Source organism: Limulus polyphemus, unplaced genomic scaffold (genome assembly GCF_000517525.1).
Source record: "Limulus polyphemus unplaced genomic scaffold, Limulus_polyphemus-2.1.2 Scaffold4, whole genome shotgun sequence".
Classification (NCBI taxonomy): domain Eukaryota; kingdom Metazoa; phylum Arthropoda; class Merostomata; order Xiphosura; family Limulidae; genus Limulus; species Limulus polyphemus.
Window position 1 is genome coordinate 1,458,154 of NW_013665614.1, and position 26,465 is coordinate 1,484,618.

Here is a 26,465-nt window from a genome sequence, read left to right on the forward strand (position 1 = left end):
ATAACTTCTGCCAACTGCCAAATATTCTAAATTTAGAACACGGCGACCTCTTTCCTGATAAACCTCATGTAATGTGCAGTTCGGCATGTATATATTGCACTGCGAATATTCTGCACATTGCCAGTTACAGTAGCATCTGCTGAGAGATCTTTCAGCAAACTAAAACTCATCAAGAGCTTCTTGAGGAGCATGATGACACAGGAGAGACTGAATGACCTAGCCGTCCTTAGTATTGAGATTGAACTTGTGTGGAGAATTGACTTCAGTGAAATAATAAAAACATTTGCTTTAAAAAAGGCACGTAAAGCATGTTTTGTTTAGTTATCACAATTCTTCATTACTGAACTCATTAAAGTAATTCTTGACAATGTGTTTAAACTTTCAATAAATTATCCAAATAAATGAACAGATGTTTATGTTTTTTTCTTTTCTCAAAATGATATTGTTGATTGTTAAAGGTCTCTGTTCATGGAAAATTTCACAAAGGAAATCGGCACTGTAAGCCGTAACTTAGTGCTATTAAGACTTAAAATATTGCTAAAATTACTAAAAGTCTACAGCTTCCCTCTTGGTCTCCCACCAGGGCCTCAGCTCCTGGATCCTGCTGGGGGCCCGGGGTGACTCCAGCCCCAAAGCCCACCCCTGCTCTCGACGGCGCTGTTTAAAAGTAAACATTCTAGATACTGATTAAACAGGTCTGCAAATTTAAACTTCATAAAAGTTGTTTTGGTTTTAATAACAGATTTTCCATAATTCAGCTACACAGATTTCAAAAATAATATTCACTTCTTTTTTATCACGTAAGGATTTTTTACAAATCGGGAAGAATAAAAAAACTTATTAAGATCAAATTATTATTTTGTTTACCACAATGAATATTTTCTATTATTATGTTTGTGAACAAAAATACTAACAAACTGAAGAAAAGGGAAGAACACTGATGTCAAACGAATATATCCTCATTCATCCTGATTTTTTTTGTGAAATCTATATCTTTTAGCCTCAAAACTATGCGTTGTGGTCTTTGTTGTACGTATTGCGTTACAACGTTATGTGAAAAATCTCTATATGATGGAGAAAAATGGATATCATTTTTGGATTCAACAAACAGGAATTACTGTAGAACTTGTAAAAAAATTCAAGACAATAAAACCATTGCATGCCATTAATATTCATGTCCAATACATAGCTATGCTAGTAGCAGGCATTCATAGCTACTAGTCTTAATTGTGGGTATAAAAATATGAATATTAACAAAAGCTTCAAAGAGATATTGGATGAGAGAATGTTTGTCTAACCAAAAGAGCTAGACAATGTTTTAGCCCTTTCACAAAATCATTAAAAATTTGCAATCTACAGTTCATATGATATGTTTTTACCATAAACGGGCATCATTACAAAACAAGAAATCTGAAACAATAAAACTTTTGAATTTGTACAAAATAGGTTGTGATATACAACCACATTAATCTTAATATTCTAAATCTTACATTTTCTAATGCTTATGTATACTGTATAACACAATTTCTTATTGAGTTTGATATCTGTGGAATTTTCAGAACTTATTTTTCTATTGAATTAAAACAGTAAGCTGAACAACAATACTAAATCGTATCTCAAGGCATGATTTTTTACATTTTCAATTATACAACACCAGTGTTACCATCATTCCTTGTTCAATGACATGTTCATGTGACATTAAACAAGATAATTTTATCTATCTAATCTAGTCTAGTGATAATAATTGAATAAAAAAAAAATGCTCTAACACAAAACTTAACTGATTAGAAGAGATATTTAAACTCAATATTCTATGACAAGAAAGAAATATTACTGCTTATAAATATTGTCCACTCGAAGAGGTTGACATAGTGTTGGTACATCACCAGCACATCGCTGATGAAATCGATATCCACAAGTCTGACAGCGAAACCCATGAAACAGAATACCTCGACAACATTCACAGAAAGCCAAGGTGAAGAAGGTTTTCCTAACCTAAAACAAGGCAACTATTGATATAAGTAATAATATTAATACAAAACAAAAAAATGAGGTAATAGAAATATAGATGAAATATGTATACAAAACAATGTTTGCTACTATATATTAATATAAGTGTTATTATTAAAAGTACACAGAAAAAAATAAAGTCTACTCAGGATTTGTAGCATTATAGCTATGACAAAGAATGACCAATGTTATAAAATAATGTTTATTACTCCTCAGTTTATTGATATGTACGTCAGGAACTCAGGGTTCTCATATTTAATTTTTTTTTTTTAATAAACTTCAAATTTCCAGGAAATTATTTGATGAACTGTAGTGTCAGGATAACACAATAAAATACAGGATCAGTTGTATGAAACAATGCACATATTAACATATTTTCATGGAGGAACAAAAACATCTTTCATAATGGTCTTAAAAGGTTTACAAAAATTATCTATTCTCTATTAAAACTTCATTAAAATATTTTATTGGAATGAGCCTGAAAATACACCAATCACATAAGAAGTGCTGAGTGTTTGTATTTAGAAATCTCAACAATCTAACACTTCTTATACAAGTTATACATGTTCATTATAGTGGTGTTACTTTTCCTTCTAAGGTAAATCACAGTTTAAAGTATACCAATATCTTTATAAACAACAGTTAAGCCTAAAAGAAAGTTAATGGTCATTTCACTGACAGAAAGCCATTGGACAAGTGTAAATTTCATTAACAGTTGTAGAACCACTTTAAAACTTATGGTTCTACTACCAGACCAGCTGGACAAGGCAAAGAATCGACAATTCCATCAGACGACAACCATCTGTCAATTTTGACTTGCTACAATTATACTGTACTTGCTCCGAGATTGAAACAGATGTTCACAGCCATAAGAGCATTAAAATTCTAATAACTGACTTCACAAGGACAGTCTATATGCTTGAAACCAAATGATTTGCATTTCATTCACAGCAAGACACAAAATAGTTCACATGTAACAAGCATAAATTTAATAAACTAGCAGCAGACATCACGTTGCTAATACTTTCTTAGAGGTAAAAAAAAAACTAAGACATTGAATACAAAGCAAAATAAGAGCCTAGAAAAAAAAAAGAGAAAGATGGCAAATGGTTTTAATTGTCTTAATATAATTTTGGTACATAAATGGATAACAGAATTGGATGTGAAAAAATATGGTTAGTTTACAACAGCACTAATATAGAAAGAGTAGCTCCAGGGCTTGAGAAAAATTAATGACTTTGACAAAAGGTGACAGGAGGTACTATTTTAGAGAAGGATTGTGTTGTAAAACATTCACAACCAGAATCACATATTCAGGTAAAAAAAGCTAGAAAGCAGACCAAATTCTACTGAAGCAATTTTGAAAGTGTTTTTGGTGTTGTAAAGAACTTGCAGACTACTAACAGGTATTTTTTGATAAATTAACATACTTTTACAAAAGAAGAACTACCTTTGGAAAAATACAAAATGTTTACTTGTTTGGAAAAGAAACATAGAATCAATATGGGTAGTGTCTAGTATCGCAGATAAGTTTCCAAATAATCTCTGTAAAGCTGACCAATGAGCTTTTGGAGCTCACTCCCATAAAAAGACAAAAAAGGAACTTGTTAGTTTTTTACTGTTAATTGATGAAGTTGATGCCACAATTACTGTTTTTTTTTTTGTGAAGTAGCCAATAATCAGACTGTAAAAGCAATTTTCTGAAGCACACAAATTTATTATATTTTGATTTTTAAAATATAGTATTAAGTACTAAAATGTTTTCAGTGGGCTAATCACAAAAGATGCATTTATGTTATCTTTCAAATACTTAAGCATTAAATTGTAAATGACTGTACAACACTGTAGTTTTGAATTGCAGTCATCAGTTCCTGTATACAATATTATTGATTACAGACTAAAGGATACATGTTATCTATTACAGGAGGGTTGTACTTAGCTGTTGGCAAAGCCTTAACTGGGATAGGATTACTGGAGGAATTCATGGACAATTTAGCTACATATATATGATACACAGTAGAACTAATAATTGAGACTGCTAGTCGTTTATACTTATACAATTGTTTTAAATTTGTGTTTTATCTATTAAAACATGCTATTAAAGAGGCTTTCAAGAACACATTCTCTTACAAAGAGATTAGCATTTTGACAGCAATCTTCTACCTTTATCAGAAGATAAAAAAAAACAACTTAAAGAGCTGAAAGTCAGCTGATATTTTAGACACAGAGATAGAAAATCTAGGGTTTTGTAGTAAATAGTTAAAACACAGACATACAGACATAAAGCAACTGAAGTTCTGTTGCAATTTTATAAAGGCAATGTTCACCACATAGAAAACATAACCAAAACTGCTAATGATGACAAAAATGTGAAAGTAAGAGAGATTTTAAAAAATTGAACTGTTGTAAAGTTTGTTATGCATCATATATATTCTTATGAAATTGTTTCCACTAGCCATGTCATCTCTAATGCTTCATAGAGTTGTTATTGATTTGCCATATGACGTGTCTTGCACTGAAGCATCTGGTGTCCAGTTTGATCTTAATAAGTGTGTTAAGCCTGCAAGTAAGTAAATACATATTATTTTCTGGGAAACTAGGAAGAGTGATATGAATATAGAGCAAGCATAGGCTTAATGATTAATCATTTGTATTTCATAAATTATGACTAATCATCAGATATCTGAGCAGTATTCATTACATCCTAGTTAAAATTATATACAGTAAGCTCATAATTCATATAATTAAAAACTTTCTCCTTCAAACTTGCAAAACCATGGTAACATACTAATTTTATTTCCTGAATCCTAATAAGTTAATAAAGTTTTGAAAAACAAATACTTACAAAATTATGAGATATACTAGTTGTGATAGGAAATCGTTCTCTTATTTCAACAGTAATTTCTTCTCCTTCTAACATTGCTATATCTGTATCCCAATCTAGCCGAACTCTAGATAAAAGCAAGTAAATTCAGTTAGTAGGGAAGTACCGAATGAAACATCCAACAAAACCTATTACTCACTGACATGATCTTCTAATAGCATCTTAAAATAGAAATCACATGGAACACAGAAACAATAGCTTACAAATTAATGTTGTACAACAGAAGGTACCAAATTATTCTTTAATAGACTTTTAAGTTAAATTGCTAAGTAGCATAATATATAAAACAAATTTACTATTTCAATACCTGTATGGTTTCTCAATACAAACTAACAATAAACATTTCAGCTAAGCCAAGTTACAAGAATATTGTAGCTTTTCCATATCATTTTGTGAATCACTAAAGCTAACTGCAATAACTTAAAATGTTATGAATAAATTACTATGATGCAATCATCCCTTTTTAAATTTTCAAAAACATTTTTATCCCAATTTTATTCAGAGTTATTGATTTTATATTTTTATAACAAAGATTTGCCTAAAAAAATAAGTGAAGTGTTCTCATTCTAAAATCTGCATATAAAACTACCACTTAAAAACAAAAAAGTTCAGTCAATCATATGTGAAACATCAATAAGTAGATTTTCAAAATACTGGAGGGATTTACATATTTTGATAAAAAGATTATAATTATCTGGGGTATAAAGGTCTTTAACAAGTAGATTTTCAGTGAGGATTATAAAATGTATCTAGCATCACAGAAAGTGCATTTCAAACAAACCACCAAAAGCAATTCAAATAATGATTTATTGTTCAAGTCTGCCAGACAGGGAACATAAGTTATCAGAAAAGCAATTAGGGTTCAAAACCATTCAAACAAAATAGCAAGTAATGTTATAGGCCACCAATCCTGATTGATGCCAACACTTGTGTTTTTCAGAATAAATAATCAGTATTTTTATTGTGGCTAACATTACTGAAATGGAAGCAGAAGATTAGAAAGAAAATAGAGACATTAAGGGCCTTTAATTAGGAATAAAATGACTTTTGTTTTCAAACGCTTGGCAAATGGTAAAAACATTTGCAACCCACACACAATTTTGAAATTGAAAATATTAATTTTAATAACTATTGTCTAAATCTCATGTAACTCACCTTGGATTACATTTGTATACTACACACATATGGGGTGTCAAATGTCTTCTCTTCATAGCTTTAGACAAAGCTTCCTGAACTGTCTGGCCTGGTCGAACTTGAACCTGAAAAATCACAAATGAATAACTTGGCAGTACCATTAAAAATTATTTCAAATGGAATAAAAACAAATGTAAATATACAGCTAAAGGTTTATATTCATTTATACCCTGTTTTTCTCTCAAAGCTTTGTGTGTCTGAAAAAGAATCTACTACATTTATAATTTGTACCAATGAATCAGTTCTGATTTTTGTAAAAAGTTTTAAGTTGGTTTATAGAAATAACAGATATCTTACTCACCGTTGATCTTTGTTGATTAGGAAGGAAGGCTCTGACAACTTTTAATGGAGATTTTGGTGTTAATCTGGCTCCATCTGACATAGTACCTAAAACAAATTATGCATACTGACTTAATATTAGCTATTTCAACCTTTGTTAAACAAGTTTCCAATGCATATACTTTTCAAAAAATTACTATAATATAAATTTTATAGCCTCTAGCATAAATTTGGGTACTAGATCAAAGTCATTTGTTAAGTAGAAACACACATCCAACCTTATTTTAGAGCCAATTAAACTACTTACTACAAAAACCACACACTTTAATACAAACTGCTGCTAGTATAACTTAAAAACAGGTTTCAACACACTTATAATGTTTCACAGTAACCAGTATATTAGTGTGGCTTTCATTTAAAATACACCACTGATGCCCATTTAATTCCAGAGGATTTCAGATGTTTAATAGTTAACTTCTAATCTTAAGTGATATCACTACATATGGTCTTCTTTAACAATGTTGTTCTTGAACAGTTCACAAGTATTGCACAAAGTACTGTATAGTGAAGCTGTGATACATCATCTGATATGATACGATTTATATAACTTAATGAAATTTGGCAAGCTTTCAGTAAACATTATAATATAGATAATAAATTACAGGCAAGACTGCCAAACTTTGTAACAAACCATTGGTAAAACTTCTGTATCTAGATACGTATTGTATCGACTACAATGATGTGATATGCACCCCTACTAAATATTCTTGGTGCATAGCTCTGAAGCCATCGCTTGAGGCAGACAACATTAATTATGTATTCTAATATCTAATCAAACTTAAAATACATGTAAAGGAACTGAGAAGGGCTTTTTATAATTTAATATAACCTACCCTAATACCAGATGAATATTAAATTAGGTTTAATCTGACCTGTACTACCACTCGATAAACTTCCTTGACTATTGTTTGGAGTCAGAATTGCCCGTGAAGAAAGAATCTCAGAATAAATCCGACTATCATCATAGTCATAATCTGAGTGTTCAGGGGAGTCTCTTCCATTACTTCCATTGCTAAGCTGATCTACAAGTCTTTGTTCTTGAAGCTGAAACTCATTCAGTTTGGAATTTAGATCTTCAAACTCCTGAAATAATACACAAATTACCTTAAAAATGAAAACATAAATAAGATCATACTAAATATAGTATTCATATAATCATAGTTAAAAGAATAAAGTGTAATGTATAACAATACTCTTCCCTAAAGGATGAGGACACGTGTACGATATTCTACTGAAAAAGACAGAGTAAAATGCTTACAATATTTTACTTTAAATGACTAAGTTATAAATTTCCTATACTGAAAATGTATTTCCGATAGGTACTTACCTCCTCTCACATAAATAGCTATTCTCTTTCAGTGCTGCCCTCTATATGCAAAACAAATTTTTGTGCATGCCACAAGCCTCGAAACTCATACCTATCTGGAATTGACTAATTCCAATGTGTCTCACATGCAAATTATCATGCAACAACCCTCCACCAATAAGAGAATGACACACTCTCTTGATGCATGTTACTCCCTCTATTCAATGCTATTAAACCATTACTTTGAGTGTTGGCAGAAAACATAAGCACCAGTTTTAAGTGGGGAGGAAGTGTGAGAGGACGTAAGTACCAATCAGAAATACATTTTCAGTATAGAAAAATTATAACTTCTGATATGGTACATTACCTCCTCTCACATAAATAGCTAGAATCCCATTGAGTAGGTGGAGGGACCAGTGCGAGGGAAAAAAAGAAGCATTTTTATAAAGCGTTCCGAGGAAACTCCCCCAAAGTCAAAGATCATATACGGGAGACTGCACCACTTCTGAAACAGGTATAATCTTTGCCTATTGTGGACAGATGTCGTACATATGGGTGGAAAGATGGAGGAACACATCCAAATGGGAGAGAACTATGGCAGGATAGTGATCCGAACCATATGTTATTATTAAACTCAATCCCTGAAAACATAAGACGGGTAAGATTAAAAGATGTGCCCCTAGGAGTAGAGTGGTGAGGGCGTGATGGACCATACATAGCAAGTTAACTACATCCAAAACCTATGCCACTGGGAACCAATATCCACATGAGGGTAGGATGGAAATCATACCATCGGTAAGTTAACTACAATCCAAAAATGAGACCACCGGGAGCCAAAATCCAAGTGGGGGTAGGAAACAGAATCATATCATCTTCACCTTAATTCATGAGACTAGATGGAATTTCGTACCCCCCGTCCAGACAAATAATAACGTGAGAAATTGAATGATTGATCCGGGAACCCGAGATTGAAAAGATGTCTGTGTAATGTAAACCATCTCATTCAAAGATATAATAACTGGAACTGCCTCAAGCACAGTAACATCCTCAGAATAATAAGCATAGAGGGATAGCAGAAGGGGAAGAACTGTAGTTATCTGCAAGTACCTCCATTGTGACCAACAAAACAGACGGAGTAAATTAAAAAAAAAAGAGTATAAATGAGTGAGGGTAATAGAAACATCTGTGATACATGTGTGAGGACTTATGTTGATTGGTTCAAATTCAAAACATCCATGAGGGGGTAGGATGAGGGATCCCAATGGAATGGGCGAACTGCAATTTTGACAGCTCACTCCCATGTTACATAGTGAAGGATATCTCATCATCTACACCAGCAGAACACCACCGCCCTACTCTCAACTGAATGGTTTAATAATCATTTATATATATATTATTGGTATTTAATTAACACATTCAGGAGGATGCCTCCATGGTCCACTACCCCAACAGTTTGAAACTGGTAAGTGGTAAGGACTCTCAAACTCCACTAGAAGAAGGAGGACAGAGAAAGTAAGGTGGAGAGTCTGGAGGAATGACCATGTCATCCATGGGTGGGTATGGTCTGGGATGGGCAAACTAATGAAGCAAACATATCCTGAGGATAAACCTTGTGGAACACAGTGTGTGTTGCATGGCTTTTAATAGGTTAAGTATACCTGGACAGGCACCACTTGCCACAGAGTGGGATCCATAAAGAGAGGGACATGCCCCTGAAAAATAATATATATACTAAATGTAGCTTACCCAGTCACAGTCTCATGAAAGAGCAAAGGATGGCAAAAGGTGGATGATGGTACCCTGACTAGGAAGAAACAGCTGCCCAAAGCAGAGAATGCATGAGAAGTATCCCGTGTCAACAAACAAAGTACCTCTAATGGACATCAGGGTAGACATGCAGGGAAAAGGGAGGGTGCATGTTTGGAGTGAAGACACCAGTATGTGATGATGGGAAGAAGGAGACAAGGAATAAAAGGTCAGTCGAAACACAATGGGTAAGGGAGGAAAACTGACGAAATCTAGGTTGTCGGAAAATGGGTTCAGCCATTATAGAAGAAAGGCAAGCAATACTGGGAGCAGATAGGGTGGACCCCAGGGGGCCCTCATAAATGAGATTAATGGTAAGAAGTATAAATTAAACAAAACTAATGGTAAAAAGTATAGAATATAAAGAAAGACTAAAATGAAATAGTTGACATAGTGGAAAAGTGAAGATATTTAACCTATGTATCAATTAACCTGTAAACAGAACTATGGGTAAATAAAACATAATGGCCACTTATTAAGCCTAATTAAACAAGATGATATTTAACCTAATTATCAATTAACCCAGAAGTAGAACTATAATTAAACCGAAAATAACAAACACTTGAAAAGCCTAATCGAACAGTACAGAACAAAGGATATCACTAAGCACTAGAATAAAAACTTAACCAAACAATGAGTATGTACAATATTGGGAGAAGTTTGTGTGGACCCCGTCTCAAGAGTTCCACATAAATTAAGTGAACAGCAAGAAGGATAAAAGATAAATAATAACAAAAATGAAATAGACGATATTGTATAAAATTATGGAAGTGTGTGATAACAATAACATGTGTAATAGATGTATGGAAAAAAAAACAATATAGTTAAACTAATGATTGATATACCAGTATGATGAATTACAGGTAATCCTAAAATAACAAAGCCCAAGGTACGTCTAAGCAAATGGTATAGGAGGAAAGATACAACTAAGACTAACTGCTAATCTGAACTGGACTACGTGTATTAACCAATCTGATGAAACTTATGTTATGGAACCCAAATAACTACAGATAACAATATTAACAATAAAGTTATTCAAAAACCATAAGAGTAGAATGTCTTATCAGTCCAAAGTTGGCAGACTATATTTCAAATGTGTGCCCCCCCCCCCAAACTCGAGGCAAGACCCAACTAAGGTCAGTTCAGTGGATGATCAATTTCCCAAAGTAAAGCTAAAAATGTTCCCACAGAGTATAGCGACTTGGAGCCTGTGTAAATGTGCTAATAAAACATATAACCTCCAAAGTTGTAACATAGAATTCATAATGCAAAATGTAGAATCATATACAAATGTGTTGGCAGAAACAAATAAAAAGTTTTAGTAATGAAGTAATAAGTTCTGAAACTGGGTAGAAATATAAATTAATTCCACTTCAGAATAACTCCAGTTACAAATATCGCTATTGTATAACAAAGAGTAAATTTATTGAGAGAAATTAACTCAAAGATACGGAGAGAAAATTAAAATAAAACACTTGAAGTGAGCAGAAACTAAACGTTATAACATGAGTACTGCCAAACGAGAAGTGACAGTTTGGTAGAATTGAATAGAGGGAGTCACGTGTCAAGAGAATGTGTCTTGCTCTTATTGGTGGAGGTTTTTAGCATGGTAACTTGCATGTGAGACCTATTGGAATTAGTCAGTTCCAGATGGGTGGGAGTTTCAAAGCTTGTGGCATGCAAATTTATTTTTTTGGCATATAGAGGGCAGCACTGAATGAGAATAGCTATTTATGTGAGAGGAGGTAATTTACCACATTGAAAACCTACACAAAACATTAGGTAAAAATGTACAAAATCTTACTAAAAAAATTAATAAAAAGTGTTATTCTACTCAAAAGAATGATGTACTATAAACATGAGAAAACATGCTGAATAAAAACAATGACACAAACATACCTTATCATACTACTGGAAATTACATTTGAGGCATTTCTTTAAATATTGTAATTTCTTATAACCACAATCTGCAAAATGTTCAATATTTTTTTAAAATATTTCAGTAGTATATTCACATTATGTATATGGATAAATGTAACCATAATTTACTAAATAAAATACCAAAAGTTGCACACAGTATATCACCTAGGTAGAACTAAAGTTCTCGTTTTCGTCCTTTGTAACAAAAAATTACAACAAATAGACCAATTTTGATTAACTTTTTGAATGGTTCAAATTACAACTGTTCCAGATAATTAAATTTTGAAATTATACTATTTATTTGTATATCAATATTCAAGAGACATTTACAAGGTCATATTACAACACTTAATTTTTCATGACTTAATATAAAATACTGTGAAAAGGACCTGTAAAATGGCACTGAAAGTGTGCATATATATATATATATCCAAATGTGAAAGACTGCACCTATTGTAGTAAAACATTAAAATTTACAAAATATAAGACTTTTTAAATCTATTTCAGTTAAAAAAATGCAAATCAATGACAATGACAGAAAACACCAGGGGTAAGGTCTGTACATCTATGAAATGAAGTTCTTTGTGAAAATCACAGAACTGCCTTTTTTCTACATTCAACAACTATGTATTGTCAGTAGACCTTCTGAAGAAATACTGAACAGTTACTATGTTGGAGTTTTTGTTTTACTATCCAGTTGGTTTTAAAAAGAAATTGTGATATCTTTAATAAAGAAACAGTAGAAAAGCCTTGGAAAAAATATGTCAGTAATACTTTATCATTACTTTTGTAAATCTTAGATAAAATTTCAATTTTTTTTGTCATTCATTCACAGTTAGAAATTTTTTCCTTTGTAATGCAAAATTTGAGATTTTGCACTTCAGCAAAAAATACTGCTTCTTTTATATTTCAACACTGTAAGATGCTTTGCAATCCTTGATATACCTACGATCAGACGCTCATTGATATTTTAACAATGCGTTTTTAGTCTTTACTGAAGGGGCAACTCAACAACAATATCAGTTATTATAATGGGCGCAGTCGTATAAGCAAGCAACTTTGTTTTTTAATCTCCCGCCTTTATTGCTGTTGTGTAGTGGCTTCTCTAGCTGTTAAAGATATGTAACTAAGAAGATAATGAGGTATCTAGCAGCTGTCGTGTTATAGCAGTCGAAACTGGCAGTCCTACCCACAGCCACAACAGGCTATTTTTGACCCGAGTTCATTATCATTTACAGCCAATAGACAAAATTTATGAAACCCAAGTCTATTAATAGCCACTATCCCTCAAAATAAACGGAGCAAAAAACAAGATTTCGTCCGAAATTGTTAACAAAGAATGAACACCGAATCCAGTCAAATCACCTGCTTCAAATGCCGCTACCTGCAAACAACGTCATTTAAACGCACGAGAGCCCCGTGCGCAGATCCTTAACATGGTATGTCGTTCTTCTACAGCCAAACAAAAGGTAGGCAGCGGCCGTCTAACAGATGGTAATACGATTTGTCCTTGAAACTCTACACAAAGAATTTTATGTGACCCACTCTGACTTCTTTAAGCAAACGCATTGCTTGCAATAAATAATATTAATCAAAACAGACGTACCACGCATAACTTTTCAGTAAACAGCTGGCACGTGGGGTGAGATGTAATAACAATCGCCCTATCGGCATATACCGATGTCGCCGGTTCTCTCTCTATGAACAACAAAAAACGTAATCATAATAACCATGCAGGGTTTTTCATCTATCTTGACTGAAAATCGCGAACATAATAAATTTCTATTTTTACAATTCAAAGTTTGCACCTTTTATGCTCTAAAAACCCCGACCGTTCACAATTCACTCACAGGTTCATTTAAAGATATCTTTGTTGCCTCTCTTAAAATGTGTAGTATCACGAGTAATGAAAGACTCCGTTTATCTTCATTATATATATGTATATAATTTCTATTCTTACAATTCAAAGTTTACATCTTTTATGCAAAAAGAAAGAAAAAAGAAACCCGATCGTTCACAATGTACTCACAGGTTCATTTAAAGATTTCTTTGTTGCATCTCTTAAAAAGTGTATTATCACGAGTAATGAAAGACTTCGTTTATCTTCATTATATGTATATATATATAATTTCTATTTTTACAATTCAAAGTTTACATCTTTTATGCAAAAAACTCCCGACCGTTCACGATGTACTCACAGGTTCGTTTAAAGATTTCTTTGTTGCCTCTATTAAAAAGTGTATTATCACGAGTAATGAAAAACTTCGTTTATCTTCATTAGATATATATATTACGAAATTAAGTTTTATTTTATCGTTAAAGTCTCTCTCATTTACTAAGAAAACACGCTAAGGTGTAACTGATTTTGTATAATACAAAATTGATTTTTTAAGAATAAAATATTTGATACAGAGAAAACAACGTTCTTATTTTTCTTGAGTTACAATTTATCAAGTTAAATGTTTAAGGCTTTGAGTATAAGCAGTAGTTTTAAGGCGGGAAATTGCGTTTTATACAAAAGCCAGTTTATTATCATGTTATTAACAAAACATCTGGCTTAATTTCTAAGGATCTTTTAACGTTATAGTTTCCATCAGCAGTATGATGAAATAAAGCTTCCTGGAGTTTTCGGGCTAAAATCCAAGAATATCTTTTTCTCTCAGTGATTCAAATATTTTCTTTATATTATCTTTTCTCTTTGGCTGCTGAGCATTTCATTGTTGTTTTACTGGGAATTTTGTTTATGCTAAGTCTAATGATTATCTCTGAAGCTGGTCCCAGTTATCAATGGTCAATCAGTTCAAACTATTACTACACAAGATAAAAAACTTAACAGTTTGTTGTGAAATCATATTCATTTTCTACCAATTAACTTGAGCACTATAGAGTTTTGATCAAACTTCATAAAAAAATTATGTTGTCTTTGTTATGTACACGTTAGACAGCCTTGAACCATTTTCATTATTATTATTACATTCCAGATTTTCATCATTTAGCCAACCTCTATCAAGTGTGCAGCACAAAATGATGTAAACGTTTTGCTATTAGTACAACTATCACTCACACACACTGTTTAATGTTTAGTATGAGCAGATGGTCATTTTTCATTTGTTGATAAATTTTTAGTGGTATTTTAGATTCTACAATTTAAAAATTATTTGGAATTTATTCATAAGATTCATCCTTGTATACCTTTATGACTAAAACAGTAATCACCAAAATGCTACCTTTTTTTATGTATCTGTTTGCAAGATTTACAGAAACCTTTGTCATACTAGCCACTTTCTCTCCTGGGGTTCCTTCTCATTCCTTTCAAGAAAAATATAGGGTTTTGGAAACCTTATAGAATGTACACATTGCAGATGAATATCATTAGCTAAGAAACTGGTTTTTTGAAGTTAATGATTATCCCGACTAAATTGTAGATTCAATTTTTAAGGATATTTGTTTTCTGACAAATTTAACCCTAATATAAAGGATACATGTAGTAACTTTACTTTCTGTTGTTGACTGGACTCTATGTTCCTAACTGATAAAAGCAATACAACGTGGTTGGTCAAAGGTGAAAAAAATACATTATTTGTATTAACCATCATAAGAATTTAGGTTCACTAATTTCTAAAACACATTCTAGGAAAGTTGATAACCACTGTGTATATTTCGTGAATTGTTTGGATTATGATGACTTCTACATTAAGGAAGCCAGTGTGCAACTAGAAGAGCACATGCACAAACCACCACATATTCAAAACATCACAGAATGACTGACCATTGATCATGTTCAGGTATTAACATGTGAACAATGAGATTCACATAGAAAAAAAAATCATAATTCTTTTACTCAAAGTATACCAAACATCCAAGGTGTTTTTGCAACCTGCAACCTGTTTAACGATTAAAAGCACAGATCTAATTGTCTGTTTCTAATAACTGCTTTTTCAAATTTCCTAGGCTTGTGGTTAGTGTTGCGTGATGATTAACTGCTGATCAGAGCAAACTATGTATCAACTTGGCAATCAGTATAGCTAATTGAATATACTTTTCTTAAGTTTCTACTTAAAAAGATTGGAACGAATTGTTTCATCAGTTTGATTACCATATTGTCAACGATATTTTTGGCTGTAATGTCAATGATATCTTACGAGGTTTGGCTAGCTTAGGAGATTTAGTTTAGTTCTAAATAAGTATATTAAGTTAACATTGCAAAACAATCTCTATAACAAAAAATAAAATTAAAGTGTAATAACATTTGATGTAATAAACAAAATAACCAATACTTTTAATGAAACTAACAATAAAGAAATAATATACTATACCTTACATAGGGAACACTAACTATTGGATTGAGCTACTGTTGTAGAATTCATTTTCTTTGAAATATGTAACATCAGAAAAAGATGCCTGACTTTTCTTCAATTCTCCCTAACAAGTTTTTGACCAATAAAAACTGAGTCATTCCACAGAGTAACATTAAAGGAGAGTGGTATCTGTGAGTGTGACAAACCGACAACAACTTGTTACTGCTTAAACTGTGTCAAATTAGTAGCAGTAATTTATCTACAGTACAATCAATAGCTAATGCTTATGAAGATACAAAACAATAAGTAAGAAATTAAAAGAATACCTTATTCATCCACGAAAACGTATCAATGTTAAACATAATACAAAGAAAACAACATGGTAAACACACTATGAGATGTGTCTAACACTACCACTCTCACTATAACTATCCTCTGACACTAAACAAACAACAGAGTTGGCTACGGGAAATAATAAATGTTAAACCTTCTGTAAACCCAAAAAAATAAACACCATAAACCTCAACAACATTGAATAATAATAAGACAGAAAAGAGAGATACAATGGCCATTAATATCGAAGAGAAAGTAAATATCAAAAACTATTGTAACTAAACTAATGTCATAATGTATATGGAACTGTTAAACAGCTAGAAGTAACAATACATAATAAGAAGTTAAATTAACATGGGCTAAAACAAATGCTGGTCAATACAATAAGCACTTAACTATTACCTTCAACATTATCTAAAGGACTAACAGTATAAACCTAATACTTTTTAACAGACTGTGATACTCTGTAAAACCTTTAAGCCTATAATCAAGAATATTGTTGAATTTCCAAAGCTCTATCCTCAAAGTCTTGTATCTAATAAGCTGTGAATAGTAAACCCTGTGATGTAACTTACTTAGAAATAGAATGTTTATATCAAAGCTGAGAGTGTCCATTTTATTAAAAACTTGATCTGTGAATGTTAGATTAATGATGTTGTTCTTTGTTTTTAATGAAAGAACTTTTTTCTAGAGTGAGCTTCTTGGTGGATAAATTGGCTCAGCTGTGTTTAAAAAACATTGATAATTCTGTATAAGGATATCATCAATATATTTACAAATGTGACTGTATGTGCAAAGATTTAGGATGCCATGACAATAATTGTAAGAATTTCCTTCTATATCTCAATTTTAGCATCTTATAATTGTGTTCAGACATCTTGTATGTTTATAAATTATGTACACAGTTTTAAGAATAGTTTATGTTCTTTGTGCATGTATTTTAAAAAGAAAATTATGGCCAATTTTAATTTCCTTAAAATATTTGTGTGCCTGTCACAGTAACTTATGTTTTTGTAGCTGTTAACTGTTTTTATGATTTTTAAAATGTGTACACAGTATACATTTTTTTTTAACATGTGAAATCAAATGTATTTTATAGTTATTCTTGTACAAGAGGACTGTTTTACAAGGGCTGAAATCAGCTTCACAAAGATTATGATGTCTGTATGTGCTTAAGTTGCCAGCCAAATGATTATAAATTACTCTACTGATAAAGTCATTTCTAAGAATAATTGGCAAACTAAATCATTCTTTTTTTTTTACTGACAGTGAATAACTTACTGATAAGGTTAGGTGCACCAGCATTAATACAAACAATAATGTCACAGAGTTTTGTTTCAGTTAATCTTCAAATTTAGGTGTGAATGTACAATTCCCAAATCTCTATCTCAGTTTCACAAGAAACCATTTTAACAAAATGTAGCCTTCACATGAACGTTACCAACAATGAAAATGGGAGGATGGTCAGTACAACAGGCAATATTGGTTTTGAGTGAAAAAATGTAGTTACGATAAACAAAGAGCTAATCCTTGTTGTTAAAATGTGCCCAGAGGCTAGATATACAGAACATAGAATTTGGTCAATAGACAAAACATTGCTTCTGATAAATGACAAGACTCGTCAAAAAAAATTTTTTATATACTGGAAGTTAGGATGATCATTACAAATTTACACAAAATGTCACTATCGTTAATACATAATTATTTCTTGAATAAAAGAATGTTTCTCAAGCTTTATCTCACTATATTCTCTATTTTATTTTACATAGATAAAACAAAGATTGGACTAAATATATTTTAGATTATTTTAAAGATATAAAAAGTTAAATGAGTAATATAATTACAACAACTTTATCAAAGAATGACATCTTTGTTGGAACTACTACTGCTCTCCAGCAGAGATACTATTTTAAACACTAGGGTCCTGACTTACACAGCTCCATCACCTGTACTTCATACAGTAATCCAAAATCTGTATAAAAGTACCGTTTTATTTAATTATTAGTGTGTGTGTGTGTGGATTGTATTGTACCAATTTTCAAATCTTGAGTTAATTTAAAGTTTGTTTTATTTAATCTGAAGAATGGTGTATGTCTTGCATTTCTGGTAACTAGCAGTGTGTCAGGAAGATTAGGAGTCTGTGCTCTGAAGGTTTTGGTGACTCTGAAACTTGGTACAGATATCAAACATATGAAAGCTAATGTTTGAATTCATTGCTGACAGGTGCATTGTTGGAGACAAAGCCATTAGAAGTTACACAGGAACATGTCTCCGAATATTCCCAGAACAAACCTACTGTGTTAACAAAGAAACAAGGCTGAAAGGAGTACTAAGTGAAGAATGCAGAAAAGCAAGGGAGAAGAGACTTACCTAATGTCTACTGGCATCTCATGAAAAAGATGCAAGTAAACACACACTGGAATCAGGTACTCCAAACTTTGCAAATCTGTGGAATGCAACACTCAGTTTAATTTATTACAGATGTAAAAGATCTTAACCACACAAGATGGATGTTAGACATACACACATAAACTGAAGACTAATACATTATAATAAAGTCCTCTAATGAAACACAATCAAGTAGAATCTCTTGGAACATTGAATAAAGCCAAACTGGTACCTTAAAAGCATTAAGTCAGAAATATCCTTCTTCAAATACACAAAAAGACATAGTCCTCTATGAATGTAAGAAAACAGCACATAGGAACACATTGTTATCAGAAGGTAACGAGCTCCCAAAAAGTGGATCAGAAAAACATGCTGACAAAATACATATTTAAAGACAATAATGTAGAGCAGCCAAGAGCAATTACGAAAGGTGTGAACCAATAAGAATACAAACATTGGTAAAACACAGAAGTCAATGGACAACCAGGCAACAAGTCAAAATCACTGGAGAAAAATGAATACTATATTCACAAGGGAAAAACACAATACAGTCATCTGAAGATATGTGTAATACTGGGAGTACTAAGAGACTACACTACAAGGAAAAACAAAAGAAGACCTAACCTAAAAACCATCTAAAGCTTCTTCTATATAAAACTTGTGTTTCCATTATCTATCAATCAAAAAAATTTTGATTTTTGAAGTCGCTGTTTCCATTGCACATTTAGTAACACTTGTACTTAAAATATTACTATTTCTACTATAGATTTAGAGGTATTTGAAGTTATTATTTTAACTATATATATCCAGATATTTGCATTTGAAAATAGTGTGTTCATCATACACTTTGAGGTGTTTGTATTTCTAACCAATCTTTCCATTCTAGATCTAATGAAGTTCATGTTTGAGGTTATTATTTCTATTACAAATTTTAAAATGTATTTGAAAACACTAGGTCACTATAAATCTCAGAGTTATAGTTAAAGAAAGTTAGCCGTCTAGCACATCTATACTTGAAGAAACTATCCATTATCTACCAATTCAGGTATATTTGTATTTCAGGTTTATTTTATCACTATCAACTTCTTTAAAGGTGTTTGTATCAAAAGTTATTGTGTCAATCCATCCATCTGTAATGCCCATTTTAAGTTAATGTTTCCTTAACAAGAGTATTGTAAAAATGCAACTTTTCTCTCTTCTAACCCTTGCTACAATATTAAATGACTTAAGGTAGAAGTAATTACTCCATCCAGTAACATAACTTATGTAATTCTGGCCCACCACATTTTTATTGTACTACAGTGTAAAACTGTACCTTGTACAAGGTTTCTTCATATGATGTGTAAAACCTACATGCACTGAGTCTTCTATCCAATTAAAATTTGTTTTTAAAAAATTCAACATTTAACTATTGGAATAGTAAGACATAGTTATTCCAAATGCTTAAAAAATCATACAAGCCTATAAATCCCATATACACATCCAATGAAACCTGATAAACTGTGTGAGAGTGCAAGCTGTAAAATACATACGATGCCTGTGCATGCTTTAGTCATTTTAAGGTCTTTTACGGCTATCCAGAAATGTTATTATAATTTCTAATATTACTTTGAATTTTGTATATAAACTCAAATCCCTTTTTTTAATTTATCAAAGCACAAAAACGTTTTGAAGCAGAGAATTTTTTTAAAAAGTGTGAAATAAAAATTGACTGACTATATTACTGTGTTGAATATATCGAAATGATCAAATCTTCACACATACACAAACTGTAATGATAATACTTATAGTACTGAATAGCCTTTTAATAATACTTACGGTTATGTACATTGAAGGTGGGTGCTGATATTGAGCAAACTTTGCATTTAAAGCTTCAAGATTTCCCCGCGTCAGTCTGATCATACTTCGAATGTTCTTGAGCTGGAAAATAAGAGGACATTAGTAATTTTCATAAATACTGTACTTAATTTAATTCTAACTTTTGGGCTGTGTATTAACTAACAAACACAAAAATTATTACACTTAAATATTTCACATTGCTTACTATACTAAGATGTCAAATTATTTGTTTGCTATAATCATTACAAATTCCACATTGTATTCTACTCAAACTCATGTAATTTATGTAAATATGCAAATATATAACTTAAAATACCTCTAAATGTATACTACAAACAGTAATTTTAAGTATAAGTGTTGCTAAATTTATAATAAAAACTACAACTTCAAAATCATACTTCTTTTGACTGATAGATAATGAAAACACAAGTTTTATATAGAAGAAGCTTTGGAAGAATAGATAATTATACATATAATTTGACAAAAATTAACAGGACAGTTAAATGTATTTTGCATGTCAATACCAATATTTTGTAGTTTCTAAGCATCGTTTGCTACAGTAAACACATAATTCATCACAAAGATAAAAGCAATGAAGTACTAGAAGCTTGTAAACATGGAAAATCAAGTTGTGCAGCAAAATTTCTGTGAAATCTTTAGGTATTACATTTTAATTTCACATGTAGTTTATCTAAAACAGCTTGTTTTTACTTTCCAGACAGTAAAGCTATTTTCAAAATTATTTTAAAAGTTTTAAATACAAATCTAAAACACAAAAACAAATTAATCTGTACTAGGGTATTTTTGAGACTTAAATTTTCAACCTGCATTACCTAATGTTTTTTTTAATCTATAACAAAGATATAAATAAGCAAGATACAAAACAGTCTAGCTCTTTTGGAAAACTCTCAAGCCAACAATTACACATATCTAGACAAATATTGAGTTATTAGTATAACATTGATAAGATTAAAACCTTATCACATACAATACTAAATTCAAAAATTTCATTGTTATCTGATTCATGGCTACTTAATAAAAATATGTCTTCACAGATAAAATTCTGTGGCTTGAAATCATCAAAGAAAATGCTACACAGCCACTCTGCAAATCTGTAGCAAATTTTAGTCTATTTTCAGCTCTTGTAATGACCCCATTATTTCTTACACACATAAATGTTAGTACTTAAAATTTAATTCCAAGCTTAAACAACAGAACACAATTATAAATGAGTATAACAATCAATCAAAATAACACTTTATGTTTCAGAACTTGTGAAACACAAATAACCTTCTTTATTTAATTAGCCACAGTTGTGAAATTCTGCTGAAAATTTGTAAGTAGATTACATTATAAAATTTCAATACATTTATTTCATTGTAAAACTGAATTACTAAACAGATTTGTGAACTTTTTATATTAAACATTGAAAATATTTAAAACACAGATTTATATATAGTTTATAATTTATTTTAAAGCAAATTATGTATGCTATTTTAAAACAAAAATTGCTGGACATTTTTTTTCTTTCTAAATTTGTAGTGCATACCGAAGGAATTTACATATCTTGATAATAATGTTAGAAAAAATGACCTTTACCCTCCAGACAATTAAAAGAGAACTTTTATTTCAAAAAAGATTTGCCTTTGTAGCTTTTTCAAGCCTAGTACATAAAACTATTTGATATTAGAATATTTGTTCAATTATAAAACCTGACTAGAGAAATAGAACATCACAGGCAGTTTTTTTCCAACATTACTATCAAAATGTCTCAGGTCTAGCCTAACATACTCGCTATATCCATGGTTAATCATAGAACAATATTCCTGTAGCTTTCCAGTAGATATAGAATCACACAAAAACATAAGATATGAGAAGAAAATCATTAAAAAACATATGGAAATTATTAAATTGTATTTGAGTTACTTCATTACTATCAATCTTTATTCTGAACAAACAAAAGCCATAGAAACATAATTAAACTGGTTGGGAGAAATAAATATAAACTTTAGAAAAAAAATAAAACATCTAGACTTGAGTTATTTACACTTCAGATGCCAATATGTACAACAGGAATGTAAGTTTAAACATTTTTGGATTCAGAAAATATGCATTCCATATTGCTAAAATTAAAAATTTATGAAATGTTTGAGTAAAGAAATTATTGAAGAGTTACAAATGCATTTTCTATTTATATTTTTGATGTAAATGTGCAAGAGAGTTCCTAGTGATAACTCTTCTGGCCAGAAACAGTTACTTAAAGTAATATTATGTGAATGAGTAAAATAACTTCCTTTTTCTGCAAAAAAATATTGCAGATAATTTAAAAGCAACAATTAGTATGATAAATAACAGGAGCCAAATGCAGTTTGACAATTATTATTATTTTTCATGTACAACTACAAACATTACTTTTACATTTTGAACTAACCACTCTGAAAATATATGAGGGTCTAATATTTGTGCATCCATAGGACTCAAGTATACTCAATTTTGTAAGCTCTGACCCAAATTTGTGCATATTTTATGAACAAGTGTATGTGAATGGGCATGCTGAATTATTTATTGGCCTATTAGTTGACAATCAAAAAACATATTGAAATTACACAGTTTTATGTCTATTTCAAACTTCAACCAAACTTTGGACCTCTAACGTAGCCTAGAGATGATAGGTCACTAAATACCATTTTTAAAGTTACCTAAATTCACAAAGCATTTTGAATTCTGAAATATTTTATATTATGATGAGTGTTTTGTCAATTGTCAGGTGTGGCTTTAGCAGATCATAATCTGGTGTATTCCCAAGACACATCACCCTGTCTACTTCTCTCTCTTTCACCAACTAAATTTAACATGATGCTTACTACGTACACAATCCACACTGATAATTTTAAAACATTAGAGATGGCACCTTATATGAATTTGAAAAGTATAATTGTCAAACATTTAGAACAGCATATTCTGTATGCATGTACTTGTATTAGGTAATGTTGAAAGACTTGCATGAAAAAATTTGTGACTTGAGTCATTGTACAATAAAGTATACCATTCAAATAGCACTATGAACACACATTATACTAAATGATGCTCTAGTTCAGCTTAAAAAGTTTATTACATTTTAAAGTGACTCTCAAAGATTTAAAAATAAATGTTTAAAGTACAAAATAAAACAATAAAGTGAATTAACAGGTGATCATTAATTTCCTGCCTTTGTTTTTAAATTTTGCAGTTTTCAAGCTGAATCTTTAATCATATCTGAGGTTGTTACAAGAAAGAAAACAGCTTATTTGATTGGTTTAACTAAATAAACCCTTACTTACAATGATCATCAATTAATTCTGTTTTTCATAAGGGATAAGCATGAGGATTATATTACCATTTACATTTGAAATCAAAATCGAATATCTTATTTCTAAACATACAGAATGTTTGTTGAATTTTATTCAAAAAGCATACATTGCCTCTTTCTTTATTTCATGTTGCAACTTATATATAAGGTAAAATCATATTTCCTAATTAAAGCAAACCTTACGAAAATGATAAACTACCAAATTGTGTATCTCATTGATATCAAGCTAAAATTGTAATTCATCATACAAATAAAGTGAACAGTACAACATTATAAGTTTACAAGTTATATAATTTATCAACACTAAGCTGAAATAATTTAAGTAAACATAGTCAACAGTACACAATAAGCAGTGTAACAATTATTGTAAGAAATTAATAAATGTCAAACTCAAATTATATTTCATACTTAAAAAAATGTGCAGTCTAAACATGATAATCTAAGAGTATCATTTAAGATTACCTGCACAAGCTCTAACTGTTCGTTAGTTGCAAATCAACATAGATAATACAAGTCTTAAGTAGGTCAGGTGTACAACTGGGTTGACCTACATACATAGGACTTTCATTAGTTCTTTTTTTCATTGAAATGTTGGTTAATAATGGATACTTTTATCTACAAGTATGCTCCATCATGGAACAACAACTACATGGTTTCCCAAAAATTTAATCCCATAGAAAATGACACATGATTTGCTTAATATATTGCTCTCAGAGTCTAACTTTCCCATAGGGGTTAAGTTTTAGGGACATTCTGTACACTTTCTCAAGCTACATTAAAAAATTTCAAAGAATAGAACAGGATCTAATAAATAAACACAGATTGTTATTTTGATTTGACCAATTAGAAAAGGATATTTTTTGCAAAGAGTTCATTAATATAATGCAGACTGTTTAATTAATAAATGGTCAGTTAGCTACCAAATAAACCATTTTTGGTTAAAACTGGTTGGTGAACGCCCTATAAACATGTTGGTTTAGATTTGGCAATAAAATAAAACAAAATACTAATTTTCAAACATTGCACTGTAAATGCTAGAACAGAAGATAAAGGCAGACATATACATCATACCAGATACAGCTAAGATAAACTAGTGTTAAGTTATTCCGTAAATAGTCTGGAAGGAAATGCTGATTAAAGCTTGTAACTAATAAATATTGGAGCTGTCAGTGAGGATCAGTACATTATTTTACAGATTTAAAAGGGTATTGAAAAAGGATGTTTAATACTTTAGTAATGCTTCATGGCTGGCACTTCCAGAATTTGTTGTATTATCTTGATTTAAATGAGTATGAACAAGAAAACACACTTGATTGAAGCAACTCAGTTAATAACTGGTTTAAAACTGACCACTGGAAAAGGCATATAAGATAGAAGAAATCAGCCAAAAACACAAAAGTAAATAATAAGAGAGACTACCATTTTACAACTAATCAACACATTTGTGGTAAAATATGGTCAGCCTACTTACCTCCTCCACTGGTGGGGAACACACCATTAGAGCCATGTTGTCAGCTCTAGCAGCCTGCATTCAAATCACAACACAAACACTACAACACACACACACACACACACACACATATATACAGAATTCACATATACACTGTTCATCCACCTGAAATCGCACGGCCGTCTGGAGCGACCGTTGCACAGGCTGGAGAGCTTACACAATGGCCAGGCAGCTGTGCACGTGTCGGTGCATCTCATTGGTGGACCCGGGAAGCGGGGGCCGGTGCAGCTGACGCACTAGGCTCGTGTCGATGAGGTAACAACTACCGTTCAACGTTCAAGTAAGTTAGTGTGGGAGGGAGAAAGTTTCCCCCACTCGAGCAAACTTTTAAGATGCTTTCTCAAAATAGAAGGCTACAGATTAGAACTATAAAAACGATCTGTTTCAAAACAAAACAGCATGATTCAATCTTAACATGCAAACATTTAGCAATTATTGCAGCTTGTTTTCAATGACGCATAGTTTTCCCGCACACAACCAATAAAATAAATACTTTGAATACACTTTTATGGCATGGACGTTTCACCGTGAATACACCAGTCAACGTTACCTTTAATGTAGGTATCAGGTCAAAAATTTTGTAAATTAGTTCACGCTACATTCTTAGTAACAAGATGTATAACTATGGCAGAGATTCTACGGTTGTATTAAAATAGAATATCGCTTCTGAAGGAAACGATTGTGTGTGTGACAATGATTTATTCAGATACGCTTATTCCCAATCGAGTAGTCCACAATAAGCAACTGACTGACGAATTATTAAGCTGTGAATAAATCGAAACGGACAGCACAGAAAAAGAAGCAAACCCACATAAAAGAACAAAAAAATCTTTATTCAAAGCATTGTTTTGTCTTTTTGGGCTGACAATTTTATGTTATCACTAGCTTCTAACTATTGAAGAAGGGAAGATATATTTGCGTATGCACTACCAAAGACAAGAGCAGGAACGATAAGGTACCGCACGAGAATATTGTTCAGACTTAGAAACACACACACATAGCTTCATAAAATCCAATTACGCAAAAACCAAAAGAATCTTGTGCCAAACAAAGTGACACAGTAGTACTACAAAATAAAACTGGGCAAAGTACTACTTGACTCGAGTAAAACCAGCAGTCAGAAAGACCTATAAGACAGCAACAGGTTCAAGTAAGTATAAGCCTCTACAGAGTACTTCCTGTAGTACTCACTCTTAGTCTAACGCATGGGTCACCAAACTACGGTCCGTGGGTATTAAATTCTTAATACTATATTTGCCTATTAAGATTCTTAACATTTTTATTAAATA

The 26,465-nt window shown here is 31.5% G+C and overlaps 1 protein-coding gene across 5 annotated transcripts in view; it reads right to left on the minus strand.

Moving 5' to 3' along the window:
* The window catches only part of LOC106471907 (serine/threonine-protein kinase B-raf-like), a 75,522-nt gene that overhangs the window by 15,969 nt on the left and 33,088 nt on the right, over positions 1-26,465 (minus strand). For 3 of the 5 annotated variants that reach the window (XM_022401154.1, XM_022401076.1, XM_013932567.2), the window contains exons 2-7: positions 20,297-20,398; positions 7,300-7,510; positions 6,390-6,475; positions 6,050-6,153; positions 4,856-4,961; positions 1,835-1,995 (exon numbers count right to left, since the gene is read on the minus strand). In XM_022401154.1, the coding sequence (XP_022256862.1) occupies positions 1,835-1,995; positions 4,856-4,961; positions 6,050-6,153; positions 6,390-6,475; positions 7,300-7,510; positions 20,297-20,398 (770 nt within the window). Of the gene's footprint in view, positions 1-1,834; positions 1,996-4,855; positions 4,962-6,049; positions 6,154-6,389; positions 6,476-7,299; positions 7,511-14,686; positions 14,769-20,296; positions 20,399-25,137; positions 25,330-26,465 lie in introns of those variants that run through there. The other 2 variants (XM_022401198.1, XM_013932636.2) reach the window with 2 other exon arrangements.